The sequence below is a fragment of the Microtus ochrogaster genome, linkage group LG3 (assembly GCF_000317375.1).
Source record: "Microtus ochrogaster isolate Prairie Vole_2 linkage group LG3, MicOch1.0, whole genome shotgun sequence".
In the NCBI taxonomy this organism is placed as follows: Eukaryota; Metazoa; Chordata; class Mammalia; order Rodentia; family Cricetidae; genus Microtus; species Microtus ochrogaster.
Window position 1 is genome coordinate 17,330,170 of NC_022029.1, and position 24,889 is coordinate 17,355,058.

The 24,889-nt window shown below is 35.8% G+C and overlaps 1 protein-coding gene across 10 annotated transcripts in view; it reads left to right on the plus strand.

Moving 5' to 3' along the window:
* Pum2 (pumilio RNA binding family member 2) overlaps positions 1 to 24,889 on the plus strand; it is an 80,471-nt gene that overhangs the window by 48,436 nt on the left and 7,146 nt on the right. For 3 of the 10 annotated variants that reach the window (XM_026785888.1, XM_026785890.1, XM_026785893.1), the window contains 7 exons: positions 180 to 323; positions 442 to 732; positions 5,284 to 5,520; positions 19,826 to 20,093; positions 20,429 to 20,558; positions 21,816 to 21,950; positions 24,564 to 24,701. In XM_026785888.1, coding sequence (XP_026641689.1) covers positions 180 to 323; positions 442 to 732; positions 5,284 to 5,520; positions 19,826 to 20,093; positions 20,429 to 20,558; positions 21,816 to 21,950; positions 24,564 to 24,701 — 1,343 coding nt within the window. The remainder of the gene's footprint in view (positions 1 to 179; positions 324 to 441; positions 733 to 5,283; positions 5,521 to 19,825; positions 20,094 to 20,428; positions 20,559 to 21,815; positions 21,951 to 24,563; positions 24,702 to 24,889) is intronic. The other 7 variants (XM_026785889.1, XM_013351271.2, XM_005360583.2 and 4 more) reach the window with 7 other exon arrangements.

Here is a 24,889-nt window from a genome sequence, read left to right on the forward strand (position 1 = left end):
TGGAGCCTGTCCTGGAACTCCCTTGGTAGACCAGGCTGGCCTCGAACTCACAGAGATCCACCTGCCTCTGCCTCCCGAGTGCTGGGATTATAGGCGTGCGCCACCACCGCCTGGCTACCTTTCATGTTTTCTGTAGTAAAGTGTTTTCATTACTCAATACTCATTTTGATGTTATCTAGGCTACCAAGTACTAGCTCCAACTGCCTATTATGATCAGACTGGTGCCTTAGTGGTTGGCCCTGGAGCAAGAACTGGCCTTGGAGCTCCAGTACGGTTAATGGCTCCAACACCTGTCTTAATTAGTTCAGCAGCAGCACAAGCTGGTAAGTATAATCGACATTTTTAGAGATATTTTTTCTGCAGTTTAATTTTTTTAGTTAAATATGTATATTTAAATATTCTTTTCTGGATAGTTTCAAGAAGTATCTGAAATTTGTTTTGCAGCAGCAGCAGCAGCAGCTGGAGGAACTACAAATAGTCTCACGGGCAGCACAAATGGTCTGTTTCGGCCAATTGGCACTCAGCCACCACAGCAGCCTCAGCAGCAGCAACCAAGCTCTAACCTGCAGTCTAATTCATTTTATGGGAGCAGCTCTTTGACTAACAGCTCCCAGAGCAGCTCTTTGTTTTCTCATGGACCTGGCCAACCTGGAAGCGCATCTCTTGGCTTTGGAAGTGGTAGCTCTTTGGGAGCTGCTATAGGCTCAGCCCTCAGTGGATTTGGCTCATCAGGTAAGTTTGTTTTAAAAATGAGTATACTTTGCTAACCTTGAGGTACTTGGGTTTTTAATATAAAGATAAGCAGTAACAATATAGTGTAGGAGGGATAGGAATAAAGTGTGGGCCTTTTAGTTTAATTTCACAGAATTCCTGTCAATCTTTTAGGATTTGTAAATGTTGAGCTCATTTCAGCAGTTCATCTTCCCATACCTCCAGATTTTAAGAATTTAGCACTCTAAATTTTATAAATCACTAGCACTTTATTATTTTCCATAATGTTGGAGGAGGTAAATACCTTGCCACCTAACATATGGCTAATATAACTACAAAAATAGTCATTATTGTTCTTTCATACATTATTGCATTCTTACTAGGTTTGGGTAGCTGATAATGATTTTCTCTAGTTGACATAACATGTAAATAAATATTGAAATTCTCTAAACAGTCCTTTAAGAAACTACTAATATACTTAAATAATTTAGCCCTTTTCATTAAAATTAGTATAATAGATTGCCTCTTACTTATTTTAAGAAATCACAGTTTTAAAACATTCACATTAGGTAAGGACAGCTTACCCTAATTCTGTTGATATAATTGGTTTTCAAGAGGGCACTTCCCGGCGGTGGTGGCGCACGCCTTTAATCCCAGCACTCGGGAGGCAGAGGTAGGCGGATCTCTGGGAGTTCGAGACCAGCCTGGTCTACAAGAGCTAGTTCCAGGACAGGCTCCAAAACCACAGAGAAACCCTGTCTCGAAAAAAACAAAAAAAAAAAGAGGGCACAAATATGGATTTGGACTTCAAGGGATTTTTCTGTAATCCAAAATCTTCAATATTTTATATTTAATGCTCTAGAATCCTTAGTACTTGTTTTCCATCTATTTTCTTACCACTTCATATTCTTTTCTGATGTGGAAAATGACAAAACTGGGTCTTTGGGTATAGCTCAGTTGGTAGAGTGCTTGTCTAGCATGCACAGCATAAACTGGGTGTGGTGGTGTAGGTTCATAATTCCAATACTTTAGAATCAGAAGTTTATGGTCATCTTTTGTTATATAGTGAACTTGAGATCAACCTAGCTTCATGAGACCCTGTCTCTGTCCCAGAAAAGAAAGAAAATGGCAAAACTAGTACAGTACTAGTTATCAGGTGCTTGCCATTTTACTGATGTGCCTTCTAAACTCTTAATATTCATCTTTGTAGTAGAAATGACTAGAACAGTTATAAAATTGTAGGGAATAAAAGTCACCTTTGGTTCCAATGAAACATAATAAAAGACTGTCATACTTGCCTAACAAAATTTCCTGAATAATGAGCACAATTTAGGGCAAATCTGGTGAATTTGGGGATTGTGTTCACTTATTTTTCCATTTTATTTTATGTGTATGGGTGTTGTGCTTGCATGCATGTCTTGGCACCACATGTGTGCAGTGTCCTCAGAGGCCAGAAGAGGGTGTCGGATCCTCTAGAATTGGAGTTAGAGTTGGTTGTGAGCCACCAAATGGATGCTGGGTTTCCTCTGAATGAGCAGCCACTGCTCTTATACATTGAGCCGACTTTACCACCCAATCCTTTAAATTTACTTATTTCATTTCTTTGCAGTTGATTATTTTAATGTCCAGGTAATGCACTCATGAGATTCATTCTTTGATTCTAACTCAGTTGACACATTATCCCCAAAGAATCCTAAATATTCTGAGGAAAACTGAAAGAACATATATCTTAAAAATAGAAATATCCTGGTCACAACATATAGTTTCTAAACTATAGATGTTGTTCCCTTATTATCCTTGGAGGTGGGGGTGTGGAACAGCTTTGATAAACTCCATATTCCTTTCTCTAATATATTACTGATGCTCTGGTGCAGATTTTTAGGTCACTCAACTTTGTTCTTTCAGATTCCCATTTGTCTTAGTTGAGGAATTTCCCCTTATTTTAAGGCACTGGTCTCAGAACTAACCTTCATGCCTTTCACTTTATTCTGATGCCTGGTCTGGGAAATAAGTCATTAAAACTTGCTTTTAGGAACAATAAGACTAGCACATAGCTCAACATTAGAGCAGTTTTCTAGCGTGCATTAGAGTTCAATTCCTAGTACCATGTAAAAATGAAATAGAAATTTTAAATTAAAAATAGGGGCCTTACACTTGACACTAGTAACTGCCTCTAAATAATCAAATTCATCTTCGCCATTCTTTCGGGCATTTTGTGAGAATCCATTCAAGTGCTATACATACATAATATTAAAACAGGTCTGTTATCTCTGTGTCACACTATGGCACACTTAAGTGGAAGCTATAATACATAGTTGTCTGTTTTTACATAGATTTTTCTTACAGATATTACAGTTTTATTGTTGAGTAGTGTTAAACACCCCAATTTATAATACAGTTGGCCAGGGAGTGGTAGCCAATGTAATGTAACAATTAAATCATCCTTCCCATTACCTGTTATTTCTAGAGTGATATTTTATTGAAAGTTTGATGAAATGTCTCATGCATAGTTGATGAGTGAGTAATGATTTCAGAATTTGTCAAGCTTCTTAGTATTTTAGGTATGTTTCATTTGTCAATGTTGTAGGTAATTTAGATATAGAGCAAGCTTTAAAGAGCTTTATGTATTGAGGTAATTTTCTTTCTGACATTTTAAAAAAAATATTTGTCTTTTAAAAAATATTTTAAAAAATAAGCCCGGCGGTGGTGGCGCACACCTTTAATCCCAGCGCTTGGGAGGCAGAGGCAGGCGGATCTCTGTGAGCTTGAGGCCAGCCTGGTCTACAAGAGCTAGTTCCAGGACAGGCTCCAAAGCCACAGAGAAACCCTGTCACGAACCCCCCTTCAAAAGAATAAAGTTCAAAAAAATATATTTTCTTTTTGGAGGGTTACTGCATGTGTCATAACCAGTTCCTTTTACTCATTTGGCAAAAGAATGATAATACAACTGCTATTAGTAGAGAGCTGGTATCAGCTTATCAGATAAATTGATTACTAAAACAGTTATCTTAGATAAATACAGTATGTAACGCATGTTTCAAGCAATCATTTGACAGTGTCCTTTTAAATTAGCATGTTTGAAAATAGCATATATTGAGAATTTTTTCTACACCAACTCTAAAAGATTTACTACATTTAGGCTTAATTTAGTTTTACTATTAAAGCTTATATAACTTTCTTGCAGATTCTAATTCTCATGTAATGTCCTAAAATGTGAACTTTTCCATAAGACATGACCAGGATTTTAGAAACTGCATTGGCTATTATGAAAGTCAAATATTGCATTCTAATCTTTTGTGTGGTGCAGTGTCATAAGTCCTTGACCCCCTTTTTTCTGTTTAGATATTTGATTTTGACAAAAACCTGGGTAATCATGGTTCCTGTCAGTGTTACAAGCTCAACTTGGTTTACTTATGTTTTCTAATTGTTTTCCTTAATCCATACTATGTATGACCTACTTATGCATGTATGACTTATTTATTCCTTGGGATATAAAACCAACATTAAATAGACTTTACAATTCCTTGGAAAGAATTGCCATATTGGTCCGAATATAAAGCTTGTCCTTAAACCTTATTTGTCACATTAAGAAATATTACTTGAAATTCTTTACTATATTAAAGGTATTTGGTTAAAAGAGATTGATATTTCAAAGGAAGAAATTTATTTGAAACCATATGTTCTGAATGAGTCAAGATAGGAATTGGGGACATCCCTTTAACATTCTCAGTAAAGGATTTAACTATCCACATGCATGCTGCTTTACAGACAGATCTTGGATTATTCTTCTGTGCATGCTCTCCTAGCTAGCTTGGGGATTCGGAACTTTTAACTTGAATAAGGAGCTCAGGAGGCCAGTGCTAGAATCTTAAGGAATGATGGGTCCTTGGGGGTAAAGAAGTAAAAATGTCTTTGGTTTAGTATAATAAAGAGAGACATTAATTTTCCAAGAGAAAGTTTGGTGTTCAGGAAGTTTTTGTTTAACAAATTATATAACAATACTAAGAAGTTAGCTTCTCCTTTTATTTCACAACCAACCAGTACTATTCGGGCCAATATGGACTTAAAGGGCTTTATTTTGAACATAGTTAAATTTCAAATCAGACATGACTGGTGAGGGAAATTTATGAATACTACATTTATTAATATAATCTTTTTTTGACATTGAGTCGAAATCTTAAAAAAACAGATTCCAGACATTGGGATAATACCAAATTAAACTTTATTTGAATTTTATCTTTATGTCCTAAAACAGACAGCTTTGCAATTCAGAGTTTATAAATCATACCAGGGTATTAAAGCACAGTAATCATGTTTAGTGGTAAATATGTGTGAAATAATGAAACATATGACTGCTCTGTTAAGGATTTGTTTATTGATTTATTGGGGTGCATTTATACCCTTTTATGATTACTACGTTGGTATATATAGTTATCACAGTAATTATATTCTCCATAAGGTTTCGAAAAATAATTATTGTGATCACTTCTATTATTGCCCAGCAAGAGTTGGGGATAGGTTTTATTCAGTTAACACTGTATGTAATTAGGGTTTTTTTTATTTCTTCTTCAGTTGGCAGTTCTGCAAGTAGTAGTGCCACAAGGAGAGAGTCTCTATCTACTAGCTCTGACTTGTACAAAAGATCTAGTAGCAGCCTAGCACCCATAGGGCAACCATTTTACAATAGTCTGGGATTTTCCTCCTCTCCAAGTCCAATAGGCATGCCTCTGCCAAGCCAAACTCCAGGACATTCACTTACGCCACCGCCATCACTTTCATCACATGGATCCTCATCCAGTTTGCATTTAGGTAAAAAAAAAACCAAAACCCTTTTTATTTGTATGTATACATGTATGTGTGTTTGTGTGTGTGTTTATAATATATGTAAAATATTGAATGTTGGATAAAACATGCCAAATTGCTTTTGCTTTTAGATACTAGCCTTTTGAAAGAGTTCTACTTTCCTGAAATTCAAAGTGAGGGTCTAATGTATAGTAAGGTAAAGACCCTCTTTTGTATCTTATGTTATTTTTATGACATACAACGGTGTGTTTTTTCATGTCTGTGCTTTTGATTTGTGTGTTTTAGAGCATCTGAAAAGTCAACTATACATGATAGTGAAAGAAATTTTTACTATCAAGTTTTGGCACACTATAAGAAAACATTAATTACACAATAATGGGATGTAAGTAATTTAGGTAATTTAGTTTAGTACAGTGTTGGCCATTTTACCAAAAGGTTTTATCAGAGAATATCAGTTAATGTTTGTACATTAGAGAAGTTGATGGACTTCTCTTTATTTTGAATATGTTAAGGGGAAAAATATTTTGAGCGTGTTATATTTCTAAAGGCGAAACATTTAAGACTTTTATTTCTATTTCTAGTTAAAATTTCCACATCTCCAGATCATTAAATTGATGGTTACCCTTTATTCCTCTCTAGGAAGCATTTGCCCATACAGATAACAGTATATTTTGAAGGGTTTTAAAAGATTATAGACATTACGGGCTATATATGAAACCCTATCTCATCCAAAAAAAATCGCTATTGAAATTAGGCTTAATTTTTTAAAAATATGTATTTATTTACTTATTGTGTATACAATATTCTGTCTGCATGTATGCCCGCAGGCCGGAAGAAAGCACCAGACCTCATTACAGATGGTTGTGAGCCACCATGTGGTTGCCGGGAATTGAACTCAGGACCTTTGGAAGAGCAGGCAATGCTCTTAACCGCTGAGCCATCTCACCAGCCCCCGGCTTTGATTTAAAAAAAAAAACAAAAACAACTGAAACTAAAAGTAAAGGGTTTATGTACTGTTGGCTTTATGTACTTGGAAGGAAAGATTTAAAAGAGCTCGGTTTTTTTTAAAGTAACATTATTATAAATAGACTATAATTTAGTAATACTCTTACTCTTCTCCAATATATGGATGTATAACTTTTCCCTCAAGATCATTTGATAAGAGTAAATGTCCATATAACAGGTATTTGTTGGTAGTGGTCATTTTAATTTATATTACATGGTGAGCTAGGTTTCTTTTGTTAAAAGATTTTTATCCTACATCCCATATTTTGAAATTTTGCTCTTTGGAAGATTTGCTCTTTTGAATATGTTGAATATGTGCCAATTAGTTTATTCAGATGGAGTCCTGAGGGCTACCTTGCAGCACTATGGTAGCAAACTTGCCTGGAGTTTAGTCTCAGCCTCAGTTATCACCTGTAACAGTCACAAGAGTTGTGGGGGGTTTATTCTATTGTTACCAGACTTTCCTCCACTCTAAGACGGGCATTTGAAACATGTACAGACTTTTGGAGCATAAGAACCATAAAAATGCCGGGTGTTTTGGTGCTCACCTTTAATCCCAGACAGAGGCAGGCAGATCTCTGAGTTCCAGGCCAGCCTGGTCTACAGAGTGAGTTCCAGGGCAGCCAGAGTTACATAGAGAAATCCTCTCTTGCAAAACCAAAACCAAAAAGAAAGAAAGAAAAACAAAAACCATAAGAACAGTTATATGGCAATAGTTTTGTGTTTGTTAAAATTATATTTGTTGTGTCCTGTCATCTTTTCATAGGTAAGTTGCAGATCAGGTTCTGTTTAATTGTTACTGCTTGTGTTCGTTCACTTAGAGCATGTATAAGTGAATTCATTCTATAAAACTTGCTAAGAAAGTGAATAGAAGTGACTTTTTTTTAGGTGTCTATAATTATACTACAATCTGGATGTGTGTTTCTCCTTTTTAGATAGTAATAAGTCTGACCGAATTACTTAGAGAAAAATTCTACTCAGTTGTGGGAAATACTCAGCATCTAAGGAAGCTTTCTGTGTCATAGCCTAGTGTTATTGCCCCCTAAACTTCAGCTGGAAATCAGATATTCAAGCTCACTTCTAATGGCAGTTAGTAATTACCAGTCTTGTTTTTTTCTGCAAGCTCCCAATTTCCCCTAGTTTTAGTCATGTTACTGACAATGAGTTTTTAGCAAGATTATCCTCTGCAAATTTAAAATAATTCACATTAGTGAATTTGCTCTTTGTACCGTTTTCATGAAAGTAATCTACTCTATACTTTCTTACAATTGGATCATGATGCAAAAAAGCTTCTGTCCTTCGAGACATAAAAAGTATTTATTATTTTGAAACAGGGTATTGCTATTAATACCCAACTGACTAGAATTTGCTGAATAAACCTGTATTTTCTTAATATGTTGGACTTAGAATATTGAAAAATAGCCTTAGCCTTCTAATATATAATATAAAATCAAGTTAATTTTTCTAAACTACTATAACCACAACATTGTTATCATAACTTGATTTCTTATTGACTGATTTTCTTGCTTGACTTAAATATCTCTGTAGTTAATTTCGTTTGAGTCATGGTCCAAATACAGTGTTTAGTTTGTCTTTTCATTTATAGTTGTTTTCCCCACTTTTTCCTTATTTCCATTCATTTGTTGAAGAAATTGTCCTGTTAAATTTCTCACATTCTTGAGTTTGCTGATTGCTTCCCTATGGTGGTGGTAAGCATGGGCCTTCTTTTTGATGTTTCCTGTAAAAGTTCTATCTAGGTGGGTTGATGGGATTGTTTGGCAAGATGCAACTCTGGGTACTTTTTGTTCTGTTGCATTATATCAAGATACATCTTGTTGTCTCTTTCGTGAGATTGCTAAACTATTGACATAAATGTTTTTAGCAACCATATGGTCATCGCCTAAAACATTTCTTCAGACAGAAAAAAAAAATGCTGGCCTTTAATCAAAGCATTTGGGAGGCAGAGGCAGGCAAATTTCAGTGAGTTTGAAGCCAGAGTGAGTTCCAGGACAGCCAGACTTGTAATACAGAGAAACCCTCTTTTCAAAACAAAACAGAAATAAATAAATAAACACACACACATTTAAGCGGCTACAACATGGTGTAACTATAAATTTCACTATGATGAATTTTTCTTTATAACTTCTGGAGTTACCCTAAAAGGCTATCTCTATAGCAGTTAGGATAACTTTTGTTAGTTTCTAACTCTCAGAATAATTAGCTGATGTCTAGTTTTCCACCAAAAGTTATACTATGTTTGGCTCCCTCAGATCAATTCTGTGTCACTACTTTTTAGGGGAGGAAAAGGGAATCTTGTTATATAGCCCAGGTTAACCTCCAGTTCACTATACAAAGCCTAGACTTGAATTTGTAATCTTTCTACCGTGAAAGTACTAGAATTACAGGTATCAACCACATACCTGTTGAAGTTTATTTAAACTTATGCTTCAGGGTAAGCACTGAATAGTAAGCGAGATTTCTTTGGTGTGTTTTTCCCCCCTTTTTTCCTGATGTTATATTGAGGAGAGAACAGTTGTGTTACCTACAATTATTTAATCACACCCTTGTGGAAATGACCATTTTAGTTGAGGATTAGTTCTGGATCTTGCGTTATGATACAAGAGCTTACCATACAATCATGTTAATCATATTTAACAGACGTGTTGCTTGTTAATTTTGCCCAACTGTATGGTAATGTGAGTGTAGACACATCTAAGGTAAGCTAGGCTATGGTGCTTGCTCAGTTAGGTGCATGTTGTGCATGTAGATTTTTCAGCTTACATTGTGGTTGTTGGAATGTGACAGTTAGGACCATCTGTACCTCATACTTCATCAGGAACATTGGATATTTACAATATTATTTTACTCTTCTAGAGCTAGACAAGTAATTCCTTGTACCCCCCTTTTTAGGAAACTAAAATGTTAATGATTTCTAATTAGTCTTAATGCTTATGCTCTTAGTATTTAGATTAGTTTGGGACTTCTAATTTAGGAATAAAGCACCATTGTGTGTCTTTCCTTAGTTTTGATACAATAAATGGCTTCTCAAAAAGTGTACTTCCACCCTCAAGAAAAGAAATAATAAAATGTATAGTGTGAGCTTTGAACTCAATGGAATCAGTTGATTGAAAGGTGGCTATGAATTCTGAAGATTCATCAATGTTAAGTAAATAGGAGTATACTCAATCTGGATTAGAAATTAGAACTCACCTTTTCTTCTAGTCATAATATTTTATATTAAAGGTGGGTTATTTACTGTTAAGATCCTTGTTTTTCCTGTTTAGTAGTTATTTGCTAAATTTTATTTATTCAGCTGCTTCTTTTAGAGGAAATTATAAGATGAATAAGTAGCAAGTTGGTTATTAGGCTGTGTTCCATTTTCGTGTCTTGTATGTGATAGTTAAAAGGAAAAACCGGTATAAAATATTTCAAAGTGTTAATTGAATAGCATCAGTCATTTTTTTTCTTAATACACCATCATTTCATCCGTAATGTCAACAGAGACTGGCTCAATGCTGTCCATTTAAAATGAAGAAATTAAAAAACAAATGAGCCCAAAAGATTCAGACTAATAGCTTACATTTCTGACCTTTGATATTTTATTCCTTATATATTATGCTGTTACATGAGGAATGGAATGATTTTAAAAAGTGTTTGAGAACTGTATTTTAACTTAGCCTTTCAGGAACTAAAGTTTATATTATCCTGGGGATTTTGTTTCCTTAGGAAGGCTTATTATATAACATTATCAGACTTTTAGATTCCTTTCTCAATTTATTCTTGAGGGTTATATGATAGATGTTGTCTAAACATCTTTAAGGTGCAAGTATGTACCTACTCCTTGAAATATTTCCTAATCTAAGTTGGGTAGCTCATGGGCAGGCTGTAGAGTATCACAGCTAGGTCTTAGGTTATATACAAGTTAATTTTTGCTCTTATGATTTTGTTCATTACCTTTAGTATTAGTTATTTTTCTCACTACTGTAACCAGATAACCAACTAGAAGCAGTAAGGTTATAGAGTTTATTTTGACTCATGGTTTGAGCTGGGCAGTTGTAGTTGGTTACATTACATCTGGAGTCAGGATTTAGAGAGACATAACTGGTCATGCTCGTTTTGTATCCCCTTATTCATTCTGGGAACCCAGGATATGGTCCACATTCAGGAATAGTTTTTCTCAGATAAGCCATCCCTTCACGGATGAGCCCAAGGCCTGTCTCCTTGTTCCTTCTAAAAACAGTCAAATTGACAATGAAAATTAACCATGAACCCTTTAAGAATATCTGTGACTTTGTGGTTGTAATGTTTGTGAGTATTTTCTCAGTTAAGATGACTCTAGATTTAATACAGGATATTTGGTTGATCATACATTTTGGACATCTTATCCAAAACTTGAATCTTTGAGCACTCAAATCTCTTGTTATTTGCATTCAAATTTTCAACCTTACCATTTTTGGCATTGAATTCTACAAAAATTCTAAAAATATTCTAAAATCTGAAAAAACTCAAACACTTGTAGTTCTGAGCATTTAAGTTAATGCTCAGTTGTACTAGACCTCAGGAGGCAAAAAGTTTGAAAATCGGCTTGCAGCCATGATTGGCAATAAATGCCCAGCTGCAGAGGCTGCACTTCCATAACACACAGTACTTGCTGAACTTTCTGGTAGTTTATTATATTATATTAAAAGAAATAGTATGCAGACAGAAGTAATTCCCGGTTACAGTTTGACTCAAATGGCACACTTGATTTTTTTTAACTCAAGGATCCCTTGTGTGTTCATGTAAGCATTTAACTTTGTCGACCATTGTCTCATGTAGTTTTTCCTTTTGCTATCTGTTCCATTGAACTATATATGCCAATTACATTTTTAAATGGAGGAAAGGGTTTATGGGATGAGACATAGAAAATTAAGTCTTAATATTTTATATGTTTTAAAATTTATACCCACCCCGAAGTATTCTGTAGATGAGAGCTTTTGCTTTAAAATTTTTGTTTACTTGATTTGTCAGCTTTGCTGACCTTAATTGATCATTTATTTACTATTGTTTTATTATTTTCCCATTGTCTTACCATTTCATTTTTATGCTGTGTAGCTTGAAAGACTTCAGTATTGTAAACCAACTTAATGGATACATTTAGTGGTACCAATCTTTTCAAGTTTTTAGAAAGAAATTATTAACTGATTTTGAAAATCATTGGAAAAGCATAATCAAGGATATACAAAGTAGTCTTGTATACTTAAAAGAACTTCATACTGCCAGATACCAAAACTTTACACAATTGTAGTTACTAGGATTTTGACATTGGTATGGACAAATAGACTCTACCCAGAGAAAGATGTGTTCGTTTAATTACATAATTTATGACCATAGTTACTACTCTAATGTATGAAAAAGATGGTATTATCAGTAAGTTGGACTAGAGTAATTGTCTGAGTAAGGGGCAGTGAACTTTGAGTTTTGTTTCACTCACAAGTAGATATATACACACCATTTTTAAATGAAGTGGTTGATTTTTCAGCTAATAGACAACAAACAATATTGGTTGTGCCTCTATGGTTTATTCAGATAGTTCTCAAAGGATTCTTTTATTTCTTTGTATTATCTGTATGGATAAATTAGAAAGATTTTGTTTTACAATTTTAGAATCTTATATGATAAAAACTTTAATAATTATAAGTAGCAAACTTTGACTTCTTTATTGTAACTTGGTGAGAAAAGTGAATTTGTTCGTATATTGTCTTTAGATTTTTCACTTGCTAGTTGACTGTAAATTATAGTTTATTTCAAGAGTCTCTGACTAAGAAAAACCACAGTCTTTATTCTCTTATCATCAGGTTTGTACATTTGTGATGTTGTTGCCTTACTTTATTAAATAATGTAGTTCTGTAGTAAGGTAGTCATTCTCTCCAGTAGTAACAGTAACTTTCCTTTGTAGTTCATACTAAGTTTGTTGTTGGCAGGGTTGTGTTTAGAGTTGTTTTTAGGTTTATTTTTCCCAATGCCTTGCAAGTTAAAGTCCAGACTTTTACATAACTTTAAGAGTTGGCAGACTCGAGGGCTTGGGAGATGGCTAGCAGTTAATAGCACTGGCTGCTTTTCCAGAGGACCCAGGTTCAATTCCCAGCACCCACATGGCAGCTCACAACTGCCTGTAACTCCATTTTCAGAGCATCTGACATCTTCATACCAAAAACGCACAAGTTAAATAAATTAGTTTACAAAAAGAGTTAGCAGATTCAGTTAAGCTGGCTTGTTATACTCCTGTGATTCCAGCCTTTGGAAGACTGGGGCAGGAAGATTTGTAAGTTCAAAGCCGGCCTGGGCAGCAGTAGATTGACTCTCAACAAGTTGTAGCTTTCAGGCTACCATTTTTTTAATTGGGTATGTATATAACTGTTGTACTATAAAAAAAAAAAAAAACCTAAAGGTTTTTTTTGCCAGTTATGGGATTTTTACTTTTTGTATATGTGGTTTGTTTTTTAAAGATTTTTCTAGGTTTCGTATATCTTTCGCAATATCTTTCCATTTGAGTCCTTTATCACTTAATAATAAATGTGCTCAAGATACAATTTATATTCATAACTTATGGAACAAGGTTTGATACTGCTAGTAATCATGGCTTAAGAGAAATAACCCAACACCTATATAATTATATAATTAAGAAAAGCTGCTAAAAGAAAAATGTGGCACATTTACACACTGGAGTGCTACACAGCAGATAAAAATAATGACAGCTTGAATTTTGAAGGACAATGGATGGAAATAGAAAACATTATTTTGAGTGAGGTAACCCAGACACAGAAAGACAATTATCACATGTGCCCGCTCATAGGTGGTTTTTAAACAAAGCAAAGAAAGTCAGCCTACAAACCACAATCCCAAAGAATTTAGACAATAGTGCACACTCTAAGAGAGACTTACATAGATGTAATCTACATGGGAAGTAGAAAAAGACAAGATCTCCTGAGTAAATTGGGAGCATGAGGGAGGACTGAAGGGGGAGGGGAGCAGAAAAAATGTAGAGCTCAATAAATATCAATTTTAAAAAGATGCTGCCAAGTTGCTGTAGAGATTGCTCGGTGGTTAGGTGCACTTAAGTAACCAAGTGTGCTTGGAGAAGACTTCTTTCTCACTATCGTGTGTCACTCTGGTTCTAGGGGATAGATGCCATCTTCTGAGCTCTGAGGGCAACCAGGCATCTCTATGGTGCACCAACTGTGGGGCAATATTATACAGGCTACATATTTTTGTATTGTATGTCAGCCAGACTCTTAAACCACAGTCGCACCTGAGGTGGTCACATAGCACTTAGACTGGCTGTCTCCTGGGTGAGGATATGCTAATGTTGTTTTACTCCCGTCTTTGTGATTATGGAGGTCACCTGGGAAGATGTGTTAATCCAAGCTAGTGACAGATATGACTTTAGCCCTGCTACCCCAAAACAGACTGCTAATAAACTTCTCCCTCAGTTTACTTTTGGGGATGAAAGCTGCTTTAAAAATAGACGCAGGTAATTTTCAGGATTTAAATGAACCCTGATATTGCTATGTAAACTATGTCTCAGTTATTCCAGTGCTTCCAGGTCAGTCCAGAGAAATAATTTATGTTGCAGTTGGACCCCGACAACCTACATACATGGACGAAAAACACACTCAAGAAAATAAGTAAATCCTTAAAAAATTTTGAAGCAACTAAACATGAAATCTCACTAGGAATCTTTAAAAAGAAATGCAGATACACCTTAATGGCCATTTTACTATGGCAAGAAGTATTAGAGAAAAGCCAAATAAAACTTCTGGATGAAGTAACCTTTGTCTGTGTGTAACTAGTAGAAATTTACCTTGCTGATCTTTGATGGAGGATGAGAATGTACATTTTCCAAGTATTCTTGTCTTCATTGATTGATCTAGGAGGTAGTTTTCATAAAAGAAATCCAAGCAGTTTTTGAAACCATACAGAACCACTCCCTTTTGATAGAATAATGGAGGTGGAACATTTTTAACAGAAATGATATGAAGACTATGTGGGTCATATGTGAAAACGTAGTCTGTTTTAAAATATTTTAAAATATTGTGATGAGTGGAGGAGGGCCTTGTGATGACACCATATACCATGCATTGAGTTAGAGCTCTAGAGTCTACAAGACAAGACTTCTAAACTGCTTTTAGTAAAGAATCATAGACAATAGAAATTCCAGATATATCTGTGTATAAAGGAACTTGTTTCTGGTCTACAGTTGTTCGGTGTCTGTATGCATATTCTCAAAAAATTGTACATTTAACCTGACACACTTGCCACATTTGTGCTTTTTATATTAGCCTATTAATATGGTGTCAGACTTAACACTTCTTATTAGGATCACTTCAACATTTAAACATGTAAGCCTTAAAATAATAATAATAATAACTCTTTGGAGCTTGAGATAGGACAACAGTTAAAAACACTGGCTGCTCTCTTCCAGGGTACCTGGTTTCAATTCCTAGGACCCACTTGGCAGCTCATATACAGTCTGTAAGTGCAGTTCTGGGTGAATCCAACACCCTCACAAAATACCAAAGCACATAAAATAAAAGTAAATTTCAACATGTAGTAGTAGTCCTTCTTTCTTTCAACAAAATGCTTATATATTTATGTTTAAGTATTGATAATCATTAGAAAACTTTTATATAGTTTATACCCTATATAATATCAGTTATTTTCCAAGTTTATATATTATAAATTATGTTAAATATTTTCTTTGAAGCAGAGCATTTTTGAAAACTTTTAAGTTGATTATTCCTCATAACTAATTAGTTATGATTTCTTGATTAGGATGTTAGCTTCTCAGGCTTAAACACAAAATGAGAATACATTTGTGTCGCAGGGTTACTGAAATGATGGCATTCTGTTATATATGCCATTGCTAAAATGAAACAAAACATTGTTGCCAGTGAAGAGAAAGATGTGGACTTTAGTATGTAAACACAAAGTTTTTAAATATGAGGAAAAAGGGAAAAACAATAACATATGAGTCATTAATCTGGGAAATACCCTAATTTTTATGCTTTATTGTCCTTTTATCATTCACACTGAGGTACATACATTCCATGTCTATTTATACTAGTACTCAGTATTCTTATCAGTGGATGGACAGCCGGGCAACAGGAATATATTCTGTATTTCTGAAGATTTGGAGTTTAAAATAAATGTGTAGATTTGGTCATACTCTGAAGGTTCTGTAGGTAACTTTTCTTTACCCTCTTTGTGTTTCTGGTAGTTGATGTCAGTTTTCCCTTTTCTGTGGCTTGAAGATGCAAAACTCATCTGCCACCATCAAGTCAAAACACATGGCTTTCGCCACCAGAGTCTCTTATGGCATTGGTTCTCAACCTTCTTAATTTGATGACTCTTTAATACAGTTCCTCATGTTGTGGTAATCAAACCGTAAAATTGTTTTCGTTCCTATTTCATAATTGTAATTTTACTACTGTTAGAACTCGTAATGTGAATATCTGTTTTCTGATGATCTCAGGTGACCCCTGTGAAAGGGGCCGTGACCCACAGGTTGAAAAACACTGTCTTAAGGTCTCCTTCTTAAGATGTTAGCTCTTGGACTAGAACCCATTGTATCCCAGTATGACCTCATTTTTACATAAGTCCACAGAGGTCTATTTCTGTAGTCAGAAACAGGTGTCAGAGCTTGAAACCTGAAAATGTTTTGCAGGACAGGCGCACTATTCAACCCTGATGTCCCAATGCAGAATCAGTCTTAACCAGTCAGAGAATGGATGGGAGATAGAATGTGGTAAAATGGATTCTAGTAAATGTTTGCCTTAAAACATTCTAATAATGACTTTTGGGGAAACACAAGATAGTGAAATGTTTTATTTAAAATTTTATATCAGTTTAATATAGAATATTTTGTAATATTTTTCAGGTTATTGCTAAGCACATTAGGGTAACAAATACAGAATAGGCACACCTCTAATCCCAGCATTTGAGAGATAGAACAGAAGTATCAGGAGTTTCAAAGTTATCCTCAGCTATATAGTAAGAGCTCCACAGAAGCTACTTAAAACTTGACAAGGAAGGAAAGATTGGCCAGCGAGGTGACTCAGCCGGTAAAGTGTTTAACATGGAACAAGCCTAGTGACTAGATTTCCGTTTCTAGGATGCGAAGAAGATGAAAGAAAATGCCCAGAGTTGTCCTCTGACCTGCACCTGAACACATTGCATGCATGCACACAGTGTTTTAAAACGAGGAAAAGAGATGGTAGAGAGAGACAAGTCTGAAGGCAGATTAGGAATTAGTATTCTAGATTGGGTGGGAGGTGGAATTGTAACTAAAGCTAGTCAGATGTGTTTTGCTTTGTTGCTACATTGTTATATTTCGACATTTTTAATGTTTTGTTTGTTGAGACAGTGTCCTACTATGTAGCCTTAGCTGGTCTGGAACTCAGAAAGATCCATGTGTCACCATACCCAGTTTACTTTAAGTGTTTTTATTTGCTGGTATTTAGTATGGAAGAATTCAGAATCTTTAGAGTTATCAGAAAAATTAATAAAAACCTAAAAAAATTCTAAGTTTCTCTTTTATTACGTTATCATGAATGAATATGAAGGCAGCATACTCTGACTAGCTGCTTGTTACTTTACTGTAAGACCACAGACCGAAATGATAGTACTGGTCTGCTTCTTCTACACACATACTCAGACAATTGTTTTAAAACTAGTGAGTCACCCTTTCACATACCAGGTGTGGAGCACACTGGTTCAGAATCAGTGGCAGCAGAAGTATAAATAAGAATGACTGATTTGTTTGCATGTTCTAAAATAATTTTGAAATATTGGGGGTAGAGCTTACTGGACAGTTTTAGATTCTCTAAATTTTAGAATTTTACCACCCTTACTTCATCATCTAAAAATGGTATCTTTTCAAACCCTAATTGATTTAGCATTATTGATTAAATGAAGTTCATATTGGGACTTGGCTTTGGGCAGCAAATCGAATAGGATCAAGGAATGTCTAATACAGAGATATTACTGATCAGTGTTGGTAGCATAAAATAGGTATTGTCACATTAAATCACCTTAGGAATTTGGTGTTAGCAGTTATTATTAGCGCATTAAGGGTAAGTTTAGACCCCACTAACAATAAAGATAAGCAGTGGTACAAATAGTGAGGTACAAAGAGTGTGTGTATGAACAATTAGAGAGTGTAAGTTGTGAGTGAGTATAGTGTTTTAAAAGTCACGCTAACTGCATTATTAAAGAACAAACTGCCTGGAACATGTGTGGATCAGTTGGCATACACAAAGTTTTGGATTTGCTCCCATTACCACATAAACAGGTGTGGTAGTTCTTTTTCTTAAGAAGTGAAAGCAAGAGGATCGGGAGGATTTCAAGGTACTCCTTGACCATATAGCAAAGTCAAGGCAGGTCTGGAATGCGTATGACCCTATCTCAAAAGTAAAATGACATAAGCCTTTGGGATGGCTTAGTAGGTAAAGGTGCTTGCTACCAGGTTTGAGGACTGACTTGAGTTTGAGCCCCAGAATCCACATAGTGGAAGGAGAGTAGTGACTTCTGTCCTCTAATCTCTACATAAGCACCCCGTCCCACCCCAAATGTAAAATAAATTAATAAATGTGCTGGCAATCAATCATTCATAAGAACAAATAATGAAAACCAGAGGGTTGACAGTAGTGATAAAATCTGAGCAGAATTGAAGCACTGAACTTTGTCACACACTGAGTATTTTAATTGTGACTCTTGAGATAATTAGATAAAGCTGAACCAGAATTTGGTTAAATTATTTACTTTAAATAGGATTGTTGTAGAAAGAAACTTTAGGGGCTGTATGTCGCATAAAATGTCTATAAGCTAGAAAGATGGCTCAGCAGTTAACACATACTTTTTGTAGAGGACCCAAATTGGCTTCCCAGGATTAGCTTTGAGCGGCATGTGCCTTCACCTGTAATTCCAGCTCTTCAGCAGTGGTTCTCGGGAGACATTCCTAATGCTGCAATTCAGTTTCTCACGTTGTGGTGACTACCAGCCATAAAGTTATTTTCTTAGCTACTTTGTAGCTTTAATTTTGCTACTGTTGTGAGTCATGGTGTAAATATCTGATATGCAGAATATCTAATATGTGACCCCCCGAAGGGGTTAAGGTCTACCAGTTGAGAACTGCTGTTCTGGGGGGAGGGGGGGCTTTGGTATTTGTCCTCTGAGGCAGTCATGCAACCACATGCATGTATATACTTTAAAAATAACATTTTCTCCTAAGATTTCTAGTTGTCATTTAGTAAGTATGTATCAGGTATCTAGTATGTAGTTTGGTATAGTTTGATGATACTTAACAAAGGGTGAATGATTTTAGATAAGTGTTTAATATACCGTAAAGTGTGAGGTTCACAGAAAGAAAATTATGTTAAGAGTAGATAAATGCTAGAGGTAGAGGGAAAAAGAGTGCTGTTAACACTGCAGTGTTAACTTACTGCTTCCAGGCCTTTTTATGGTTGTAACATCTCTGACTTTCCACTGGTATTGGGGTCATCTCTATTCCGTGACCTGGACTGACTATGTAGCATTGCTGTCTGTATAGTTGGTATAAGAGAAAGCTGGTGGTGGATATTGCTTTTATAACTACTAAATCTGCACTTTATAGTTGTCTTTACAATTTTCTACTTTAAAAGGACACTGTCAAGTATTTTAGCTGTTGTGATGCATAATAGAAAGTTTCCTCATTTAAGTTTGTTTCTGTTACTGCCTTTTATTTTCTTGTATGGAATAAATGTAAGTTGGAGGGTTGTGGTTATGGCTCTAGGAATAACTGCTAATTATTAATATTATTCTGTATCTATAAGGTAATAGCATTTTATGGAGAATATTTTTAATAAAACATTTTCAAGTTTTAAAGTATTTCTGCTATGGGTTATTTAAAAGTTTCAGACATCAGTAAATTGACTAAAAAGACTTGTTTTTACATTGAAGTATATTTGACAATATATTTTTAATGTTTCCCAAAAGTACAGATTTAACACTCAATGTTATTCCTTTATACTGTAAATGAATCTTTTTTTCCTGTGGTGTTGGTGATAGAATCCAGGACCTTGAGTATGCTAGGCAAACTCTACCACTGAGCTACATCCTGAGACTGCAAATTTCCATGGCTCTAGATTTGAGTTTTACTAGCTAATTATAACATGCTTTTTAATATAATTGAAAGCTTTGTTAGAGCTTATTGGCTCAATTTAAATTGTAACTTATTTGTGAAATAACTTGTCAGAAATATTTGCTGACCACAGCTGCTTTGTTGTAGGAGGACTGACAAATGGTAGTGGTCGGTATATCTCTGCAGCACCTGGAGCAGAAGCAAAATACCGAAGTGCTTCAAGCACTTCCAGTCTATTTAGCTCCAGCAGCCAGCTCTTTCCTCCTTCTCGGCTCCGCTATAATAGATCTGATATCATGCCCTCCGGCCGCAGTAGGTTATTGGAAGATTTCAGGAACAACCGCTTCCCCAACCTTCAGCTCAGAGACCTGATTGGACATATAGTCGAGTTTTCTCAAGACCAGCATGGCTCCAGGTAGGTGGTTATGGTTCCTCACACTTCCCACTGTTTCTGTTGAACACTGCTGCCTTTAATAAGAAAGGAATCTAAGTGTAACTCCCTGGGCTACATGGTAAGACTTCCTTTTTTTCACTCCCCTCTCTATTCCCTCCCCTCAATGGAGATGAAAGAAACATTTTAATTATATTAACTGAAGTGGCATGTCCCTGAGGTTGCACTAGTGACTTTTACGGCACCCTGGGTGTATCACAAGATCCTTTTCTACTTGCACACTCAAATACAAAGTTTGAGTACGCAGGTGATTTTAGAAAGATTGTTTTCATCTTGTGATTTAAATTTTTCCCTTATAGATTCATACAGCAAAAGCTAGAGAGAGCTACTCCAGCTGAGCGACAGATGGTATTTAATGAGATTCTACAGGCAGCCTATCAGTTAATGACAGATGTTTTTGGAAACTATGTTATACAGAAGTTTTTTGAGGTAAGTACATTTATTTTGTATGATTATTCAGTTTTTTTAAAGTTGGGCAATGGTCATTTTCAGTCTTAAAGCTGGGCTCATATGTCCAGAGCTAGTAAATGCTGCTTGTCTTGTATGCATAAAGACCTGAATTTGGAAGCTGGGCATGGTGGCGCACGCCTTTAATCCACCAGTCCGGAGGCAGAGGCGGGTGGATCTCTGTGAGTTCCAGGACAGTCAAAGGTACACAAAGAAACCCTGTCTTGAACCCCTCCTCCCACAAACAAACAAAAAAAAAGAACTGAATTTGGACCCCAAACGCCCCATATAAGTAGCTAGTCATGATGGTAAGAATCTGTAATCCCAGCACTGGGGAACCAGAGACAGGATCTTTGGCTTTTTGGTGAGGCTCGCTGCCTAAATCAACAGTGTGTAGATTTAGTGACACAGACCGTCTCAAAAAGGCCATAGTGGGACTAAACAGATGGCTCAATGGTTGAGAGTGCTTGTTGTTCCCCTAGCACCCATATTGTAAGGCTCAAAACCACTTTTTTTTTTTGTTTTGTTTTTTTTTTTTTTGTTTTGTTTTTTGTTTTTCGAGACAGGGTTTCTCTGTGGCTTTGGAGCCTGTCCTGGAACTAGCTCTTGTAGACCAGGCTGGTCTCGAACTCACAGAGATCCGCCTGCCTCTGCCTCCCAAGTGCTGGGATTAAAGGCGTGCGCCACCATCGCCCGGCCACTTTTTGTTTGTTTTTTGGTTTTTTCCTTTCTCTTTTGAGACAGGGTTTTTCTAGTTTTGGAACCTGTCCTGGAACTAGCTCTTGTAGACCAGACTGGCCTCAAACTCACAGAGATCCGCCTGCCTCTGCCTCCCAAGTGCTGGGATTAAAGGCGTGTGCCACCACCGCCCAGCTCACACAACCACTTATAACTTCAGTTCCAGAGACTCTGACACCTTCTTTTGAGGGCACACACATACTCATTTTAAAAAAATAATTGAATTTTAAGAGTACAGATAAGCCAGGCATTTTTGCATATAACTTAGGTTGCACACACACTTCCGGCACTCAGGAAGCAGAGACAGGTGAATGTTTCAGGCCAGACAGGGCTACATAGTGTGACCTTGTCTGGTGGGGGTGATGGTGTCAAGATAATAACAAGGAAATTTTAATGTGACTCAACACTCCCCGAACGGTAACTACTACAAGTGTTTCTGGATTCTTGGATTTTATTATAGGTACCAAAGTAGTCTCATGCTCATTTCTTACTGTCTTTCAGTTCGGAAGTTTGGATCAGAAATTAGCCCTGGCTACTCGTATTCGTGGTCATGTTCTACCATTAGCCTTGCAGATGTATGGCTGCCGTGTTATACAGAAAGCATTAGAGTCTATTTCTTCTGATCAACAGGTAATTGTAAGTTGAGATATACGTTTTGTAATACTTAATTTAAAGTTAAATTTCTTTTTATCTCATAATCTTGAAGAAAAAAATATCCTAAAGATTTCTACCAGGAGACTTAAGATCTTTTTTTTTTTTAAAAAAAATATTTATTTATTTATTTATTATGTATTCTTACTACGTGTATGACTGAAGGCCAGAAGAGGGCACCAGACTTCATTACAGATGGTTGTGAGCCACCATGTGGTTGCTGGGAATTGAACTCAGGACCTTTGGAAGAGCAGGCAATGCTCTTAACCGCTGAGCCATCTCTCCAGCCCCCAAGACTTAAGATCTTTTCATAAAATCTTACCCATTCCATGTAGTTTGCCAGATAGAGTGCCCAGTGATGTATCTTTGCGGTTGCTTACCTTGTTACTATCTGTAGTTTCAGCAAGCATTTCACTGCTCCCAATTTTTATGTGGGTCTACCTAATATTTCTATTTTAAGAATTCTAAACAAACAACATTCTCATATTCTAGTTAGTATATACATACATGTGTGTATGTACTTTTTTCCTTAAGTCTATTCAGTGAAGAAACTTAATATTCCTTTAAACAAGATTGACTTTTTGAGGCTGGAAAGAACACATGCTGCTCTATTAAAGGACCAGAGTTCAGTTCAGAACCAAGCACAGATGGCATAATCTCATGCAGATACACATAGAAATTTAGAAAAAAAAATGTACTTGACTTTCAGTGTGGAATTTTATTTTTTTATATAGCATGAAAGTATCTGAACAAAATAGCTTTTTTTCTTAACTTCATCTTAATAATTTAGAAAGCCATTTTTGACTTAGACAAATAAATTCTATAGGTTTGAAAACAAAAGGAAGAGGATGACTTAGCGTTTCTATGTCTGTGATAAAACACCATGGCCAAAATCAACTCAGGGATGAAAGTGTTTATTTCAGCTCACACGAGGAAAGTGAGGGCAGGACCTGGAAGCAGGAGCTGATGGAGAGACTGGAGAAGGTGCTTCTTACTGACTTGCTCCTCATGGCTTACTAAGCCTGTTTTCTTAGAGTACCAGCCCAGGGCCACCAGCCCAGGGTTGACTCCAACACAGGCATCTGGGCCCTTCCACATTGATAACTAATTAAGAATATGAACCACAGGTCAATTTGGTAGAGGCATTTTCTCAATTGAGGTTCCCTCTTCCAAAATGATTCTAATTTCTGTCAGGTTGATATAAAACTAGCCAGCAAGGAGGAAGGAGTTGGGTAAATGGGTAAGTGTGTGTGGGGTGTGTGTGTGTGTGTGTGTGTGTGTGTGTGTTTTAGTTACAGGATTTAAAATCTGGAAAACTCCATTATTCCTGTCGAAGAAATTTTGTAGTTTTAGATTCATTAAAATATGGCACAGTAGAGAAAATCAACAGATTTAATTATTCAAAGAACTTCTCTGCCATAGGTATCAATAGTAGCATAGTCTTTCAGTAGCTGTGCCTTGGGTATTTGGAAATAAAAGGGACTAATACTGTTTTTTTTTTAAACTATCTATCTTTATTCTATATGTATTGTTGTTTTGCCTGCATGCATGTCTGTATGATGATGGCAGATCTCCTGGAACTGAAGTTACAGACAGTTGTGAACTGCTGTGTGGGTGCTGGGAATTGAACTCAGGTCCTCAAGAACAGCCAGTGTTCTTACCACTGAGCCATTTCTCCAGCCCGGGACTAACACTGTTTTAATGAGGACTAGTTAATAAAGAATAGAATCCTTTTTAATTTTGGAATTTTTAGGTTAATTGTATTTTGTAATTCAGTCTGTTTTAGTTTAGACATAAATTCATGTTGTAGGTTGGCTTAACCGGATTCCTTCATAATTGTGTTGGAATATAGTTGAGATTCTTTAAATACTTTTAGATTATGTGGGTCCATTTCTTAGCAGTAATATTTTCTATTCTAATCAGACATACAAATTATAGTAAAATTTTATTAGTTTTATAAGCATTAGACAAGAAGAAAAATGTCCATCATTAATGACAATTATTGATAATAAGCGAAATACAGATAGATAACCTAACATCCCATGTTATACTGTTTTATGCACTTATATAAACTCATGTGAACATCAGTGGTAACTCCTTAGTACCAACGGATGCAGATGCTAAGTAGGTCATAGAAATAAGAGCTTTAAAAGTGTCTATTAGGCTGGGTGCTGGTGTTACACACCTTTAATTCCAGCACTTGGAGGCAGAAGCAGGTGAATCTCTGAGTTACAGGCTAGGCTGGTCTATAGAGTAAGCTTTAGGAACAGCCAAGGCTACACAGAGAAACCCTGTCTTGGGGCGGGGGGGGGGTGTATTAGATACCTGTTATATTAAGATAATGCAGGAACATGTACACAGTGAAAATTGTAATTTAAATACAGCAGGTTCATTGTCACTGAGTTATTTCAGCATATATCATTAATATTACTATCTGTGATTTGCTTTAATAATTTGTATTTTGGGTGGTTTCTAAATTTTTGCATTATAAAATTTTAGCATGCTTTGTTCTTCGTTATTTTTAACTTTGTTCTTCATGAATATTTTTAGCTCCATTGGGTTTTCTGGATAAAATAATTATCTAAATGACTTTTGCAGAGTGAAATGGTAAAGGAGCTAGATGGTCATGTGCTCAAATGTGTGAAAGATCAGAATGGAAACCATGTTGTACAAAAATGTATTGAATGTGTTCAGCCGCAGTCACTGCAGTTCATCATTGATGCGTTCAAAGGACAAGTAAGATGGATTTTTTGTTGTTGTTTTTGCATTCGTTTCCTTAGCAGAGCATTTTATGATGTGAATTTAGCATTCTGAGTACAATATTATACTGGATACTTTCATTAAACATAGTAATTGATGGAAGAGCAGGGAAAAGTCTTTTTTTTTTTTTTTTTTTTTTTTTTTTTTTTTTTTTTTTTTTTTTT